The following is an 18,302-nucleotide window of genomic DNA, read 5'->3' as shown; positions in this document are numbered from 1 at the left end:
GACAATTTTCCGACACTATCGTTTATATCTTTTTTATGGCGGTAGTAAGGGCGCTTTTCACCAGTAACTCGGAGTTGAAGACAAAACAAACACACCGTGTGGGGATGCATCTCGCAAAGCAGTAAATGTTAATAAATTGCTCAAGAAAAGTATGGAACTGCAAAAATGCTCAGCCTTCTTTGTTTCACCACAAAAGCAAAACCTTGCAAGGCTTTGTGTGCAAACAGAATCCAACTGTTACTTAATAATACCCATTATTAGGTAACTATTGCTGGAAGCAGCTGACAGTAAATTTTCAACGTTATGTAGGCTATATGCCTATTTTCATAAGAAATGAGAAAAAATTCAAACTAATCTGAGGAACACAAACCTGAAGTTATTGTGGTACAATAAAGATTTTTTGTATTTTTTAGGCAAAATCAAACAGAAAATAGCAATTATTTCCCAAGGACAAAAACTTTTTCTTTTTTTGTTAAATAGTGTTATTGATGACAACTCTCACTTGCGCTGCTTATCAGCGTGGCAAGAATTTGTTGATTAATAACATTTTGCAGGACTTGCTTCGGCAGAACATATGCTAAAATTGGAACGATACAGAGAAGACTAGCATGGCCCCTGCGCAAGGATGACACGCAAAATCGTGAAGCGTTCTATATTTCTTAAAAAAAAAAAACGTTTTGCAGTACTAAGCTAAATATTGTCATAATACAATCAGAAAAGTCTTTAAATTTATATATAGCCTAGTATTAGTATTTTGCCAATTTATTATAAATTGAGTTGGCACACCCATCTATTTTGCAAACAAAAACTTGCACAAAGAGAACACTGCTCGTGAAACACAATAAGGGTGAAACGCACACTAGTGTTTACATGACATTTGCAAACTTAAAATAAGCAAACCTATGCTCACAGACAATTTCGAAATTCGAAAACAGACGTTTTAATCAACCACTGGGACAGTGTGGCTGGACATCGCATTGGACCTAGAACCCCCACCTAGAACTATAATCTGATTGGTTGGTCGGTGAAATCGCATGCAAAGCGAAAATATGCTTCCCGGAAAGTATTTTTTGCTTTCGTGCTCTTTAACTCCTCAAGAAAAGTATTTTTAGTTATACTTGTACGTTGATACCTTTCGCGGGTCGCAGCGATACAGCGTGGCGGGCCACCAGTTGGTGACCCCTGCCGTAGGCTATATGTCTGCAAATATAGGCTACAAATATCCAATTGGTCATGGACACTGCATAGGCTACAGGGTTTTAAACCAGATTTCAAGTTTACTTTGCATGCTTAGCAATTTTTATAGGCTACCGGTACCAGCAAAATTTATTGATGAACATGGCTGTTTTAATGTCTATTTTATAGCATATCGTATATGTCGTAGTATCAGTGTTCACAGTGGCGTAGCCAAGGGGGTTACAACCCCTCCCCCCCTTTGGCACGCGTGTGACGTCACGATATTGAGAATGATGCTTTCAGTCTCTATGTCTCTAAAACAAAGTTTGCCTAACTTTAAGCAAAACTGCATTAAAAGAGCGAGTTTTGTTAATACCAAACATTCAAACATCTCAGCCAGGAATTAGCAACAAGAAAACATAGAGACTTAGCTTTATTGTTACCGAAAAAAATGCTGAAGAAAACATGATCTTATCCTTTTGCTATGCCACCGGATAGCACCATTTTACAGGAATATTCATACCCATATTTTTGTTGAAAATGCTCTCAGAATGCACCAAATTCAACGTAAATTTTCAAAATTTTCTGGGGGAGGCCCTCCAGACCCCCGCCGCTGGGTGTCGCCTTTGGCGAACACGCCGCCGGCCGGCTTCGCCCGCCGGCCGTCAAAACGCCCCAAATTCCTGGCTACGCCACTGATTGTTCATATCTGTTTCATCATTTTCAAATTTTCTGGCCCCCCCAAAAAAAAACTCCTAGATCTGCGCCTGGCACTGGGTATGACCAGTTGACTACTGACCAGTTAAACCCATATCTGGGTTCTGAAGTTTTTTTTATAAAACGTCGATATCTGGATTTGTTCTACATTTTCAACTTTTCCTAATTGTCAATTGGTTTTGCCATCAACGTTATGGAAAACGACTCCAAGGACAAAAAGACTTGCAGAAAATAACTGTTGTAGAATAAACTGTAGCCTATTTAAATAATCGATGGGTGGTACAAAATTTAAAAATAGCAGAAAGTGTAGTAGACATCTCGAAGCTTTTCTAATATTTTTTTTTTCAATTTATGGATGGGAGTACAGGATGTGACCAGTCACTGTCACTGAGTGACGTCAGGTCATGTGTCGTTTCATCGTGATTATGACGCAAAGATTCATAACACAATATTCTATAACAGGCCACACGGTTCCCCACATACTTGTTGGCGTGACCCAAACTTTTGAGAAGCACATCAGTTTGTAGAAAATACTTTGTAATTTAGTTCTTAAGAGCAAAATACTGTAGTTGAAACGCCTGGTCAATCTACTACAGCGGTTAAGATTGGGAAGCACTGCCTCATGGTATTATAGGCTACTATTGGGTTTTGTGGCCGTGCTAACTACTGATATATATAGTCTACTACATAATTTTTCATTCAGGCACGTTTTAAACCTTTCAAGGTTTTGCCACCTTTTCCCGTTCGTTAACGTGCTGGTAGGTTTATATCGATTTTTGTAGTTAGTATCTTTTTTGTCCCGGATGCGTTAATGACGAAAAATTAAATGATTGATTGATTGAAATGCAATTACCTGTACTGTATGTCGTAATTTTTTTACTGCAATGTTTTTGGTTTAAGTCAGTGTTCTGGCTTCTGGGTTGCTATTGCAATACTCTGAGGTGCTACAAGCAATTTCTCATATATTTTTTATCTAGAAGTACTGTGCAGTTTTTGTTTTTTCCTGTTTATAGATTTAGTTAACCATTGTATTTTATTCAGATGTAGTTAAGTTGTATGTATATTATTCCTGAAGAGGACATCTCGTGATGTCGAAAACGTTCGATATTTAATTGTTGCGTAGTTTTGTGGGTTTTTTTTGTAAATATAATAATCTTTAAATATGTTAAACTTGATAACGTTGCTCGGCTTCGTATGCCTATGGTTCAACAAGACAAACTCTCTACCGAAGCTGTATCATTTTTTATCTGTTCTCAAATGATTAGCTGGAATCATTGTTGTCTGTTGTGATACCGTACCGTATCTAGATTGGGAGCTGGTATACAAGTCCCCCCCCTCCCTTGGTAACTCATGACCTGGGTTTTTTTTTCAGTCATTTATCGGTCATTGACTGATTTTTTAGCAAAATGTCCGAAAAAAATATGTAGTCAATTCGGTCAAAATGTCCGAAAAAATATACAGTCTATTGACTATATATGACCAAAAGTGACTAAAAATGACCGAATTTTTTCAAGTCATTTCGGACAAATGACTGAAAAGTCTCAGCGAAGAAAAAAAAACCCAGCTCATGACAAAGAGGAATTGACCAAAACATGTGGATTGAAGTGTGTGAGCATTGAAGCAAAGATAAAGTAGTTTCACCCTAAATGTTTGGTCGAGTCCTGTCTTTGTCATATGAGTTAAAAAGGGGGGGGGGGTGGATTTGTATACCACCTCCCTAGATTGCTATGGTGTCCCCTATTCTATTCATATTGTGTATAATTGTACCGTGCTATTCTCGCAACAGACCAAATAAAAGTGTTCTCTCTCTCATTGTGGCTGATAAAATTTTCATGCACAATTCCATTTTTGGGATTTTGCTTTATTGGTTGCTGTTTACCTAAGTTGTTTCTGATAGAACACAAGGGTCGAATTGCCTTCACTGAGCAACCCAACATTGGGAGCTCGCAAGCTGGGTTGAAAACAACAAACAAACCACTAAAAAATATGTTATGTTATGTATGTGTAGGGTGCTGTATACTGTAGTTATGTAGGGTGCTGTATACTGCCGTAAGCTTACAAAGGTGGGGAACCACTGGTTGAAGTTGTTTGTTTTTATTATGTTACAACTTACAACCTTGTTACAGCACAGGCCTCCAAGCTCTTTATTTTTCCGGCGACTAAGCATTGTCTACCAGAGTTTCTTTCCGGCCCCAAAAGCGAAAAGTTTATTAAAAACTTTTGTTTTTAAAGTACGTTTTTTGATATCGTGTTTTAGCTGTGTGATGATGTCTAGTTTAGCGTTGGTGATGCCTTCAACATTTAGTTGCAGAATGGTCACTCCTTGACCTACAACAGCTGGTGCTGTTCGCCCTGACAAGGGCGCTGTGCTTGGTCTGGGGGTACCATTCTGATGATTGTTCTTCCGCATGTTGACTTAAGAAGAAGAAGAAGTGTTTTAGCGTTCACTCAGGTCACAACTACCAAACGAGGCCCTGAAACATATTTGCAGTTGTATTTAAGTGCACTGCTTCCCAAGTACATGTAGAACTAGTCTTTAAGTTTCTGTAGGTCAACACTCAGACTTTTTGTGAAACTTTTATCAGTAATATTTCATGTCGGCATTTGAGAGACTTTGCCCTAAAGTGTGTAAAAAAATGTTGCAAATGCGAGTGAAGAGAAAAAATTTTCATGTACAAGCGCAAGTTGAGAAAAAAGTTTAGAATACAAACACGAGTGGAGAAAATAAAGTTTCAAATACAACGGAGTGGAGAAATGTTGGCTTGTGGAAGCAGGCGATAAAACATAGCCTACCGGCGTGATAGTTTTGGAGTCCATTTAACGACTTCTCGGTGGCCATGGTTCCTTGGAGCTTAGAGGCCTGCAGCATTTGACATAACACAGTAGGTTGAAGAGAAAATGAACTAGACTGCGTATATTTGCAAACATTTTTGGCCATATCCAATATCCATGTTAGCCCTTATCAAGCAACAAAATAACTGATCTACACATATATGAAGTAAATGCAATCCTTGCCAGAACAGGCAATTGTTTGTCATAGGTGCATGGTGCATTTGTGATCTGCTAAACATCTTTGCTTAATTACTCCTCATGTGATATTTTTTTCTTGCTTAATTCACCTTCATGTGATGTGCTTCATTTTATCTGCCTTGCTGGTTTCATTCTTGTGTATTTTATTTTCAGCTCACTCATGTGTAGATCAGTTGTGTATTTTCAATTCATGTATGTACGTATCAGTTATTTTGTTGTTTGATAATCGCTAACATGTGTAATTGTGTATGGTCGAAAACTCTTGCAGTTTATGGTTTATTTTCACATTACTGTATTATGATGTCATGTCATTGCTAGGTTTTACTGCCTTATGGTCCAAGAAAATTACCTGTTTACCAAAATTGTTTTGTGGTATTTTTGTGTATCATATTTAAAATAATTGATTGTTTTTATTTTTTCAGTTTTAATAAATCTTAGTCAACATATATAGCTTTGCCAGCAACATCATGTTTGGAAAAAAGAAAACAGTTGAGCAACAAATGCGTGATCAGGATCGACAGTTACGAAAAGCAAACAGGGAAATGTCACGAGATCGAACAAAAATTGAGCAAGAAGAAAAAAAGCTTCAACTGGAAATTAAAAAAGCTGCAAAGCAAGGCAATAAGCAAGCGTGTGGCATTCTTGCAAAGCAGCTTGTGAATCTTAGAAAACAAAAAACAAGATCTTATGCTGCCAGCTCAACAATAACTTCAGTTGGTGTTCAAACAAAAGCAATGCATTCTAATATGAAGATGGCAAATGCAATGGGTACCACAGCAAAAACAATGGCTGATGTGAATAAGCAGATGAATCCACAGAAATTAGCTCAAACTATGCAACAATTTGAGCGTGAAAACGCCAAAATGGAAATGAGTGAAGAAATGATAAATGATACCATGGACAGCATCTTGGATGAAAGTGGTGACGAAGAAGAACAGGACTCAATTGTTAACCAAGTTTTGGGTGAAATTGGAATTGACATTTCTGGAAAAATGGCTGGAGTTTCAGTACCCAGTCATGAAGTCAGTGGTGCTGCATCATCAAAGGAATATGATGAAATTGAAGCAAAACTTAATGCCTTAAGAACCCCGGCAGATTAATTAATCTTTCTAGAAAAACTTATATATATATCATATGTGTCAAGTTTGTTTTGCTTTTGCCTTTAAAATGTCTAGAACAGCTACTTATGTTATTACTTTCTTTGCTTTTGTATATTAAGCAAAAGATTGCTTATTGAGCATTATAACTATGTGATGGGATTGGTTTGAGATGCTAGATACACTCCATAGCATTAAATACTGTTAACTTGATGTTTAAAAATGTTAGTCTTTTTTTTTAAAAACTGTAACAAAGCAGATTCGGCCTATATTGACAGCATTTATTTGAAGATACAGTCAACCCTGTTGCAGAAACTAAGAGAAAAACACAAATATTTTTAAAAATGTTGTTATTTGTCACATTTTACAAATTTCCTGTCTCTTATCTAAACCTCAGCAGTTAACTAGTTATAATAACTTGTGCACAATATTCATCAGAATTTTGTTAATACATTGTTAAACCTGTGTATTACTGCAGTTATCCAGCTTTTTTGTTTAGTAAAATAACTGGAGCAATAGTAGTAATTATGTATCTTGTGTAATGTGTACATGAAGAAAATACTCCCGTTTAACTGTTTTTTGTTCTTTGCAGTACCGGTAGGCGGTATGGTATATTAATTGGGAATGTTCAACCATGTAATTATACTGCATTATATAGGAATACTCACAATCTGTAACTTAACCTTGGTTAACAATATTGTTTTTGTTTCACAGAAACATTTACAATTCCAAATATTTTATTGTACACAATTAACTATATGAGTGCAGTTAATTTTGTTGCAAAAATAATTATGTTACACAGCCATTACTATTGAGCAATGTTGTGAGTTTGACACAGGTCAGAAGATACTGTATTAGTGTATTTTCTCAAATGCTCAGCAATGGCAGTATTTGTTCTACAATAAGACTCGATTTGTCCGGATTTGATTTGCATTTAGAATCTTGATGTACCATACATGTTCCACGCTTCATGCACGTTTGTTGTCATGGATTACTTCCATTAACCAAAATTTTCTGCATATTCAGCAATGTTGACACTTTATGATGTGATTATCATATAAATTTTATAAAACATGTAATTGTTGTTGAAGTGTGTCTATTACGATATTTTAGTTGTGGATACTTTGCTTGACCTGCCACCACAGTAAAGGATCCTGCTGCAATTTTCACATCATGCACCCACAGGATTAAAAACTATTTTGGAATGATTTTCATCTATTTGAGTACATTGTGTTCCTATTGTAGTAAATTGTCTAAAAATATTAAAATTTTTGTTGCTTTTTTATTAAAGAATGTAGTGAGTGAAAGAACTCAATTTTTTTGCACTGAATAGGAATGTTAAATTGGCATGTGGCTTTTTGTAACTTTTCAATATTGGCAGTAGTGTAACATAAAGCAATGGCATTCCCGCCTGTTTCCTATGCACCGAAAGCCATAAAACTTCTTCACGGAGTGTTTGCTGTGTACAAACCATCTGGGACACCTATAAAAGCATTAGTCAAGGAACTTCAGTCGAGGTTATTGAAAGGTACGAATTTTTGTTTCAGTTTCTTTTTGCGAGTCGCATATTCAAGCTAATACCTGATGGTTAAACACTTAAATTAAATGAACAGTAGAGCAATGAAGCTAATCTTCGTGTTCACCTCCAAACATAAACCGTAGCGTGCTTTCGATAAGTGCCTTTCTTGCCTCTTTGAGCGTCGTGCTTTTTCATCTCCTGACCACACAGCCAACAAGATAGACTGCCCTAATATTTTCTGCAGTAAAGTTACCTTATGTTGTCTTCTCCTTGATACCTTAGCAGGTACCGTATCGTAGTTTAAAGTGAACTGTTTTATGCAGACATAAATGCAATGGAACAGCCTCCACAAAAAAAGATGATCGTGTTTAAACCACTCAGCGAGGTTGTCACGTCTCAAGTCGATAACTTGCACGAGAAGTCGTTGGAGACAGTGAACGATGCTGATGTTCCTGTGTTGGTTCCAGATTGGTTCGATCATCCGTTAGGTAGGCTACATTGTTGTAAATTATGGCAATCATTAATACTGTAATTATATTTGTGACTCATAAAAAGTTTCGCATCCAGTTACACTCTTGCAACGATCACAGTTTTCTTAAACAATGCTGATCAATTTGCAGTTCAGGGCCCCAAATACAAAAAACATGACTTCCACATATCATATGGCCATATACTCGATGTTCATGCTTGTGGAGTTCAAGGTTGGTATTTTGTTTTATTTCTTTTTACATTAACTTCTTTTGTTAATCTAGTTGCCGCAATGTTATTACTTTTATACTGTTTGGTTTTTGTAGTCAGCTGTTAAAGCGATTCCTTGCCATTTCCATACTGTGGTAGAACTACATTTAAGTCAGCAAATTAGTCCCTTTTGACATTAACTTGTCTGCAAACGTTAAATCAACGTGAAAGAGACGGATTTGCTAGTTCGGATGGACGTTGAGGAGATCTGCGCATTTCCACAAAGCTCAGTCCGCATGTTTTCTTGTCTATCAGTGTTTGGATTGCAAAAGCAAGGCGAAGAAACCCTTGAAAGGTTGAAAAGACTATCCCTCCCTCGTCGTTACCGGGCAAAGGGGGAATTCGGAATGGCGTCGTTGTCGTTTGGGAGTGACGCAAGGATTGTGGAGAAGAGCACGTGGGATCACATAACGGAAGAAAAACTTGACAAAGTGATCACTGTGATGGTTGGAGCCCACAGAAACGCTTGCATTCTGTAAGCTATTTAATCACTGACTCTGCAGGTGCTAGTATGCTCCAGCCAAGGCAACAAAATACGTCATTTTACGTTGATTCAACGTCTGCAAACGTTGAATCAACGCAAAAATGGCGGATTTTGCTGTCTGAGAGGTAGCATCTTCGCTGGAGGTGATTCCACTTTTGTCATGATTTTCTCTCACACCTAAAGTTGTCGCATATATCTTTCATTTTGATTAGTTTTTATGTCAATTTATTTTTGTAATTTAAAATGAACACGATAGAATTTTAGCAATGATGACTGTTGGTAGTCCACAGATCGTTGGTCACAGTTTTTATATAGATTATTGTTTCTATCGTTTTGTGTGCGACCGCTTTGACTTGCACCATGACAGTCGCGATAATGCCGATTGTGATTCTACGGCCTATTACCACAGAGCTTCAGGGATCAACTTGTCGAGCCAGCGAGCATACGAGATGGCTTCCAAAGGTCTATTGAAGCCCCAGTCCCCAACTGACGATGTCATTCTCGACATGAAGGTGTCAGGATTCAATTTACCAGAGTTTACTATAGGTCAGTTGATCATTCCGCTCCAAAGACGCTAACCATGTCGAAATAGTCCGCTAATGAGTTTTTTATTGTATAGTATGAGAGTTTAATTTTTTTTTCAATGCTCGATCCTGGACTGTAAGTTCTGACTTTGATGCGACAGTCACATTTATGCTAATATCGCAAGTGCTCTGAAACAGCCCTTGACTATGTTATCTGCCTTTATGATTGCAAGAGCTATGAATTGAGAAGACTTGGCAATGACACGTCGTCTCAACAATCGACATCGGTTCAAGGGACCGCTTCCCACACACTTTCAAACCGTTGTTTTCTCCTACAAGGTCTACTTGTAATGCAGGTGTGTACTGCCGACATTGAAAACTAATCGATCTCAATTTCTATGTAGATGTGACGTGTCTCAACGAATCCTGCATGTTCGTGAGACAGATCATCCACGAAATTGGCCTGGGACTGAAGTCAACCGCCATTTGCACCCAACTCCAACGACAAAGCGATTCAATTTTCACCCACACTGACGAACATACATTGCTGGGGCACCGCATTAACGTGAACAGTGTCATAGATTCAATTCAGCACAGCAAGTCCTTGCTTCGTCAAGGTGTTTTGAAGCGAAGAAGATATTTCACAAGAACAGTTTTAGACGTTAAGGATCCTTCTCGAACGCCGCTTCTGTCGGCAAGGGAATCAAGCGGTCGTGATAAAAATGAACAGTTTTCTAAGATTTGTGATGGTTCTCAATCGTAGCTCATAAATCGTATCTTCACATCTCCTCAGTAGCCTACATCAGTGACAAAATAAAAACTACTCAACAAAAATAACGTTTATTTGCGGACAAGCAAGCTATCATCAGCACTTAGATTGCACTCATTTAAAAATATGTAACAAATCAAAATTCACTACACACAAAATTGAACAGGAACTTGCATACGGGATCGTATCAACTGGGACAATGGAAGTGATAAGTCAGTACCAGAGCAAATTCTGCTCATATTTTCGTGAAATTTGTGAAGTTATACGACCTCAAATGCTTCCAAAAAAATACTTTTGTTTATGCGCTTGCAGTATTTCGATCGGACCAGTATGCGATTGTCAGAACTAACACCTCTCACATGCAACACCCATAGTCCATACACATTATCTAATTGCGGCAATACAAACGCAAAAAAACTACGCACCTGCGTGGAATCGTCATTATTGTGCAGTGGCGACTTCAGTTGCTAATGTTCGTTGAGTCACAGCGAGTATGAAAACTTATAGGTAAGACATCGCATGCAGTGACTGAACAAGCAAACACGAGATCACAGCCTCCTAAGATAGAGACCAGAGCTGCCACTGCTATTGTGGTACGTGAATTGGATAATCAGCCATCTGCTTTGGGTTGGAAACTGCCGTTAAAGTGCCCAGCATTACAATATGACACTGGTCGTACGAATGCTTGTCAATGAACGTCCTTGCTTCTACAGAAAAGCATGTTTTATCTACGCATCATCTTTTATATACTTCAATTCAAAGAGACACAGTGAGCAACTTTTAAACTCCTTGAAATTCTAAATGTAAAGCGCCTTTGGCATGGTCTTGAGTAAGCTAATACAGCTCACACAGTCAAGGGTTCGAAATTCGCGAGAAGCGTTTGAAGTTGATATCAGTTTTCACGGCTTGTTTGTAACAATAGGAATCCACTGAATATCAAGTGTAGAAAGCTGTTGCATTCAGTGGGGCAACATTTTGCTCTGAGTAAGAACATTCAGTGCAATAAACATCAACCCGACCAGACAAATAAATACGTACGGTAACCTACTAAAGTGACAGCGGTTTAAATACAATATCAAATTGACCAAAAAAGGTTTGTTATATACTTTCACCGCGTGGTTAGAAACAGAAAATACAAATATACAGTAGAAGAATTTAGCATATTACATCAGTCAGACAACGGCTATAGCCGAGTGGTGAGAACCCTGGCTCGACACTCGAAAGGGCGCAGGTTCGACACCGCTCAAGAGCATGTGTTTTTGGCAGGACACTTAAAGGCATGCCGGAAGGTACCCGGTCAATTGGTCGACAGAACGATTCATTTTAGGGTTAGCTAACTCTAACCCAAATGTCCTGTCGACTACATGTGTTGTCGACCAAACGTCCTGTCGACCAAATGTCTGACGACCTGCCGGAAGGACACTTAAAGGCATACCTGAAGGTGGACACGAAGATTGGCTTCCTTGCCTTTCCGTCCACTTAATCTAAACCTTCAATCACTGGGCGAAAGCCTGAATACGACGAGTTACACAACCAAAACCTGTATGTTAAGTCGAAAACACTTCATTATTTTCAGTGATGGAAATAATATTAAACTTTAAGTTATTATAGCCTACGTTTGTGGCACAATAAAGCAGTCACAATAATGTTTTTCGGTCACATGTGCCTACCATACAAACAGCATAATATGTATTTATTTTACTTCGTGTGGGCATAATATTCTTTAAATAAGCTCATCGGGTAGAAAATTTGTGACAAGAGAAGTTTTGATACAGCGTAGCAGAAAAAAGTGACAATTAAGAACAATAACAAAGTTCTCGGCACCGCTTCTCACAATAGCAGGCCAGAAAAGGTTCAAATGCTTCTAGGAGATAAGAAATTTGGAAAGATCACATTCAGCAGTACCGCAGAGCTAAAAGAAAGTTGTGTCACTCGATACAGCTGATGCCAGCCTGAATTCATTGCGCATCAACACTGCATACATGCGATGGGGAAGATCACGTGACCCAGACGTGGGATACGCATTCGTGGCTCGGAGGATAAATTCACGTCCGGTTGGTACAGGAAGACAAGGAGCAGTTATGGAGTTAATTCTCTCGGTCTCTGGGAAATCTTGGTTTTTCAAAGCCTGTAATCGGTTTTGCTCTTCTTGGAAATAATGACGGACAATGCAACCATCTTTACCCTCAGCCGCATTTTCAAGCTGAACTTCAGGATGTTCTAGAAGCTTTTTAACAAATAAATTAACCTCGTCGCTATTGCCCAAGTTTGTAAATTTGTGTTGCAAAGATCGCGCTCGCTCCATCAGCTTTTCACCGAATGAAATTTGCCGAAGTATCTCCTCCACATTAGCACGCGTTTCTAAGGTCCATGGAACAAACTGGTTTGCTACCGAGCCATACATTCGCCACGCCCTGAATGCATGAGATGCTCGTGATTCAATTTGGTTGCAAAGGTGAGGGATACTAGGAAGGCAATCGGCAAGTTTCTCCGAGGCAAGTTTAAGAACCGCCAATGCTTCGTGGGTGCAAGAAGGTATAAGCAATTGGGCAACTTCTGAAGGTTTTAAGTTGGCTAGAAAATGCAGAACCTTTTCTGCCTCTTTTGTATCATCAAAAATTCTTTTCTGTCGGGAAACAGGAATGGCTTTAGCTGAGGCCCATGTTGTGACCCACAAATTGTTTTCAATTTCCATTCTCTTAGAGAGTACACCCTTTTCAAAATCCCTTGGAGAATACCAACGTACAAAATCTTCGATGACACAGCCAGGGTTTGCCGCCTTGAAGGCTTCCATGTCTGAGAGTAAGGAAGCACTTTGCATTTTAGCTCTAACCTTGGATCCTTCTTTTGTGTCACCCAACTTTGAAAATACATCAGCTTGCTCTTCTAATAGATCCTCTGTGACAGGCGCATGATCTTGAAGAGAGGGAATATATAGAGGCCGATCAAAATGTAGCAGCTTCAAATCTTCACATTCACTCAAGCGACCTTCCGGGGAATAAGTGTCATCAATGATTGCCTCAACACGGGAGAAAGTGACTTCATTATCATCTTTAGAAATGTCCATGGTTTCCGATTCTTCGGCATTTCTATCTTCTTCCAACGTTTTTTCGCCATTCTGACTCTCGGACTCGTGAGCCAGAGATCCAACTTCACTGGTACACTCAAAGAACTCATCATCAGACTCAGAATGAACGGAGAGATCTCGTCTTGAAAACAAAGACGTTTCTTTTCTTTTAGTAGATATATCTTCGTTTTGATGCATCGCGGAATCGCCAGAGTCTTGCTTTTTCCTGTATTTCGCATCAATCTCAGTGGATGGTTTTGCTTGTCGATACGAATCCATGGACACATAATTATCCTCTTCCTGAGGACTTACGTCTGTCGAAAGGACTTGATCAACAGAAACGAATGATGCCCAGCTCTCGGAGACAGTCATTGATAAGTTTGTGGCATCCTCCCGTTGTTTCTTTATCATAATGCAGCAATTAAGCATTTGCAGCTTTTGATGAAGCAAGCAAGTGTTTAGATCAGGCTTACATTTTTCTATGCCTGGCAATGGTGTTCCAGTGTCTAAAAGAGTCCTTAGTTCTGTAACAAATAAATGCCACACTTGTGCGAGTGCAGGTAAACCTCCATGGCACATGTTGACTACGATAATACATACCGCTAACCGGTGTGTGAGGCTGTCTATTGGAGCAGCTTTAAGTTTGTGGCACAATGTGTACATTGAAGGCGGAATTTGTCTTTCAATGGAACCTCTGCTACCTGTGGTGTCATTCAAAAATAAGAACGAGTGGATGTCATGCAAAACTTCTCTAGAAAGCCTTTCCCTGACAGCAGCAATGCGACCAAGTGTATGGGCACTTTTTCGCAACAAATTTTGAGAATCCGCCACTACTTTCGTAATCCCGGAAGCCAACTTTGGAGGCACAATGGGTAAAACTTTGTTCGATGTATCAGTGATTCGAGTCAAAGCTTGGCTTATGTCTCTCTCCGGTTCATTGTGAATAACGTTTAATAAGTCAGACATTGATTCTGTCTTATCTGTTATTTGTAAAAACTGGTACAAATAAGAGCTCATCAATGAAACAGCCTCATCAGAATAACACAAACGAATAGCCCAACACGGAGCTGTTAGTGGTTTAAAATCAGAGTGAACTTCAGTGTCAGTGACCATGTCCGCCATCATAGCAGGCCACGTCACGGCCAACTGTAGCTCAGTAATTGGATCTTCAAAACTGCCTGACTGCAATGTCCCGAAGTTATCAGCCAAAGCATCAAAATCAGGGGGCTGTGAGGGCCATTTTCCTTGTGGACCCCAGTCTTTCAACACATAAGTGAATCGAGCAGAGACTCGAGATGCGCCTCCTACCAGTGAAGAAAGCCCAATCTTCTTCTTGAAGACATGCGTTAAGCCAGACAAATTATTGTATTGGGATGGACACTTCTTAAGATGAACTATTTCAAATTCTGTTGACAGTCCACTGCTAATAGCATGTCCTAGAAAACAAACAAAAGCTGTTACCTAATAGGTTAACTACAAACAGTCCACTATACCAACGATATACACAAGTTGAAGCAAAAATATCAAGACACTCTGCATCACACTAACGTGAAGAAGTCTGTAAAATATTTCTATCCATTACTCATTAGAGACGAAGACAACATGTTATAATAGTATTCATAAGGTTTCACCTTCAAACATTTTTCTCCAATTTTCTTGAACCTGTACAAAGAATGGTACATCGCACGATGTGTTTGCTAGGGCCACCGCAACAGAACTGGTAAGAAGATTGCATTTTGATTCATTGACAACTCCATTGGGTGTTCCAATAGAAAGAATCAGAAAGCACCTCAACCCATACCATCTAATAACACATTTACAATCAAGAGTAATATAAGATGAAACTTAACCGCTGACAGGACGTCACTGTTTCGACCTTTAGGTCTCCTCAGTGCAGTAAATCGTACGCTAGATTGGAATGCCTTATATAACATAAGTAAGGCAGCGTGGGATTTTTCCATTTGCGGTACGCAAAGAACCACATTTGAGTACTTTCACCCATCTTGCCAGAGTGCTCAAACTGCCGGAGCAGTGAGCTATTCCCAATGCAACAGCAAGATGTCTGCTAGCAGAATTCTCAATTGGCGAACCAAGAGCATTACGTAAGATGAAACTTATGTAAACTGATAGTGATAACCTTGCTAACCAAGATAATAGCCTATCTTCCCAACAAGTTTCATTCAATGATTGTAGAATACAAGCACAAAAAATAAATTTTAACAAAAGTAAAATGTATGACATCCGTAACTTTCCAATTTGAAAAAAAAATACTATTTTTGGTTACTAATATGTTTTACTAAAGTGGATAAAAAATGTAGTCTAACTTTAAATAGCATTTAACGTCTACACAAGATACAGCTGCATACTATTGATTGACATCAAATCAAGAAAAAGGTCAGCTATATTTTGCTACTAAATCACAAAGCCATGTTTAGGGATATACAAAATATATTTTATCTTTAGTGCTATAAAAGTAGATTTGTTAAAAAAACGTTTTTTACTTGTCATCATTGTTTTTATGTTTTCTTTCATTACTTGCAACCATTTCATCTTTTTAGCGTGATAGAAGTTACACTAGTTTTAACTGAGATTAGTGCAGCATGAACTAAAAAGCAAATAATGTGAGAATGTCCTTGAGACATACAACGACCTATTGTAAGTAAACTTATATGTTGTCTTACTACACTTTGTAACGGCAAAACTTTGTTTAACTATAGGCCTACTGTATAAATAGTTCATTTAAAAGCTAGTCTACCAATTTAGATTATGCAGGCCATGGATTAATCCTCATACTAACGTTGTGGTCTGTCAGTTGTTTACAAAAAATTGTTGAATTCTGATTTATATTTTTTAGCTTTTTTATTGTAAATTCATTATTTTTATTTAAAGTTTATCTTTATTATAGGCTACAGCGCTTTCAACTTATATTTATTTTGTTATTTTAATTTGTTGAAATATGAAACGCTTACTATAATATATTATATACAGATGTGACAGGAAAACTTTTGTTTTTGAAAAAAAAAAAAAAAACTATCACAAAAAACAACTTGTAAAACATTTTCATATATCAGCATTTCATATTGCAACAAATTAAAATAACAAAAATAAATATAAAGTTTAAAGCGCTTACTGGAAAAAATCACATTTACCACTCATGATTTAAGTTAAAATTTTTCAGAAGCAGTCTAGTTTGTTTACTTTGATTGAGTTAACCAAAATGTGTTATCACTGTTATTTTACCTTGCTAAGCAATGGGCTCTTGCAGGAAAATCATTACTGTTATCCATCATATCAACTATGTATTGTGGAAGTTGAAGCTTATCTTCTTCATTGTCACTTGTGTCTTCAACAAACTGTTCTGCATCATCTCTTTCTTTCAGTCGATGAAGAGTCAATGTAAACGGAACTCCTGTAAAACTATATTAACAATTTTATTGCTACTTTATACGACATAACCATCGCAAATACAAGAGCTTCAATATTTATAAGTTATGGATCTGTTCCAAGCGCCTTTTTGACCGAGTGACGATGTAAAAACTGAGATCCACACTTGGCATCCATCAGCTTGAAGAGATCATGAGATGGAGAAGGCTACGTTGGTACGGACACGTGCAATGCATGGAAGAAGTCGAATGGCAGAAGAAAATCCAGTCCTTTTACATCCATAGAAATAACTCTCAAGGACGTCCAAAAACGCATTAGGTGGACAACATTTTGGAAGATTTGGTTTCGGTCGACACTTAGGTCTGGGTGGCATAGAGAAATGCGATCAGACAAAGTAAACAATTGTTGGTGTCCAACCCTCGCAATATGAGGAACAAAAGACGTTAAATAGTATAGGTAGACAATTAGACATAAACAGCAGTTTAAAAAAATGAAATAATTAAAGGCTGATTGTAAATCATTGTTTCATATTATTTTCTATAAACATTATCAATAATAAATCTGGTTTTTGTCTCTGGTCTAAAACCAAAGTTATGTGCCTACCTTAACACAGAAGGTAAAACCTCCCATGTGCCACTTGTCAGTTCATTGTCGATCAGAGAATGAAGCTTGACATATCCATTAAGATGCCAGTCACTGATTTTTTCTTCTATTTGAGTTATGAATCTTTCCCAGTCTGATGAGTTAGTAAAATCAGTGATTTCAAAAACATCATCTTCAGTTTTCACATTTGCAGGTTCATTTTCAGTATCAAAACTTGCCATTGTACCTGAAACTACAGAAATAACTGACATCACATGAAAAAATTTTGGGTACTGTATAAACAATTATACGTGCAGCAGTTCAATTGCTAGATAGAGTTAGGGTTACTTTAAGAAAAAAGAAAGTTTGAGCTCAAGTGATGGGGGGACGAAGGCTTAGTGGCTTTGATAACCATAGCCATTGAGTATTAGATTACACAAATATTTAGTTGGCTGTTACAGCATTTACTCAATACACTACACGACCTCCACAAAACTAGTTTCTAACTTACCAGATTAAGCAGCCTCAATGAAATAAGTCACGCTTTCTAAAACTATGGCCGTGATCCAAAGCACGGTTGCAAATTGTGATTTTAGGGTTATCAGATATTTTAAATGTGGGCCTACAGAGGTTAGTTCTTGCTTATATTTTCAACGGGATTATATTGCTTGATGACGTTTCAGCGACAGCTTTTAATAATAATAATAATGTATTCTGGTCCAGTACACATGGTACTACAGAGAAAAACATTAACATACTCGCAGATAACAATTGATAAAGAAAACATAAATAAATAAAAATAAGAAAATTTTGAAGAGAAAACAAAAATCACAAGGAACAAAAAAGATAAGACACAATCATAAATAGTTTTCGACACGTCGCTTAAATGTCGCAAGACATACTATTGACTACAGCATATGGTAAATTATTCCAAGTATCGACTACTCTATTGGCAAAGGAAAACTTACGGCAGTTCAGTTGAGCAAACTGTTTATGCAATTTAAAATTATGGCCTCTGGTTGAATTAGAGTTAAAAAGGAAATATTTGGAACATGGTGATACCGAAACATTGTGTACTAATTTAAAAACTTCTGTCAAATCAAAAATTAATCTCCGTTTTTCCAACGAGAGAAGGTCTAGTTCAAACAGTCTTTGTTCATAGGTTAGGTTTTTCAGTCCATGAATGCATTTTGTTGCTCGTTGTTGCACCCTCTC

General features: G+C 37.8%; 3 protein-coding genes and 1 non-coding gene across 4 annotated transcripts; 3 read left to right on the top strand and 1 right to left on the bottom strand.

The window, feature by feature from the left end:
- The first annotated feature begins 555 nt into the window (after positions 1–555).
- LOC145773049 (U6 spliceosomal RNA) lies at positions 556–660 on the top strand. Its single transcript, XR_014289467.1, has one exon. It is a non-coding gene; the product is annotated as a U6 spliceosomal RNA (small nuclear RNA).
- A 3,705-nt stretch (positions 661–4,365) lies between these two features.
- Positions 4,366–6,024, top strand: LOC145772823 (charged multivesicular body protein 2b-like). The gene has a single exon (XM_082584704.1). The coding sequence runs from the start codon at positions 5,391–5,393 to the stop codon at positions 6,021–6,023; it is 633 nt and encodes a 210-aa protein (XP_082440830.1). The 5' UTR covers positions 4,366–5,390; the 3' UTR covers position 6,024.
- Positions 6,025–7,302: 1,278 nt separating this feature from the next.
- Positions 7,303–10,443, top strand: LOC145772822 (pseudouridylate synthase TRUB2, mitochondrial-like). The gene is made up of 6 exons (XM_082584703.1): positions 7,303–7,548; positions 7,863–8,027; positions 8,160–8,240; positions 8,533–8,752; positions 9,171–9,307; positions 9,690–10,443. Exons 1-6 carry the CDS (start codon positions 7,419–7,421, stop codon positions 10,046–10,048), a joined length of 1,092 nt encoding a protein of 363 aa, XP_082440829.1. The 5' UTR covers positions 7,303–7,418; the 3' UTR covers positions 10,049–10,443.
- Positions 10,110–17,329, bottom strand: LOC145772469 (rab3 GTPase-activating protein catalytic subunit-like). Its single transcript, XM_082584346.1, has 4 exons — positions 17,109–17,329; positions 16,362–16,538; positions 14,753–14,925; positions 10,110–14,557 (listed from the first exon to the last, which is right to left on the bottom strand). The coding sequence occupies exons 1-4, from the start codon at positions 17,327–17,329 to the stop codon at positions 11,967–11,969; spliced, it is 3,162 nt and encodes a 1,053-aa protein (XP_082440472.1). The 3' UTR covers positions 10,110–11,966.
- Positions 17,330–18,302: the final 973 nt, after the last annotated feature.

The sequence above is a fragment of the Aplidium turbinatum genome, chromosome 6 (genome assembly GCF_918807975.1).
Source record: "Aplidium turbinatum chromosome 6, kaAplTurb1.1, whole genome shotgun sequence".
In the NCBI taxonomy this organism is placed as follows: Eukaryota; Metazoa; Chordata; class Ascidiacea; order Aplousobranchia; family Polyclinidae; genus Aplidium; species Aplidium turbinatum.
Note: the sequence above shows the minus strand (reverse complement) of the source record. Positions and strands in the feature narration are given on the sequence as shown.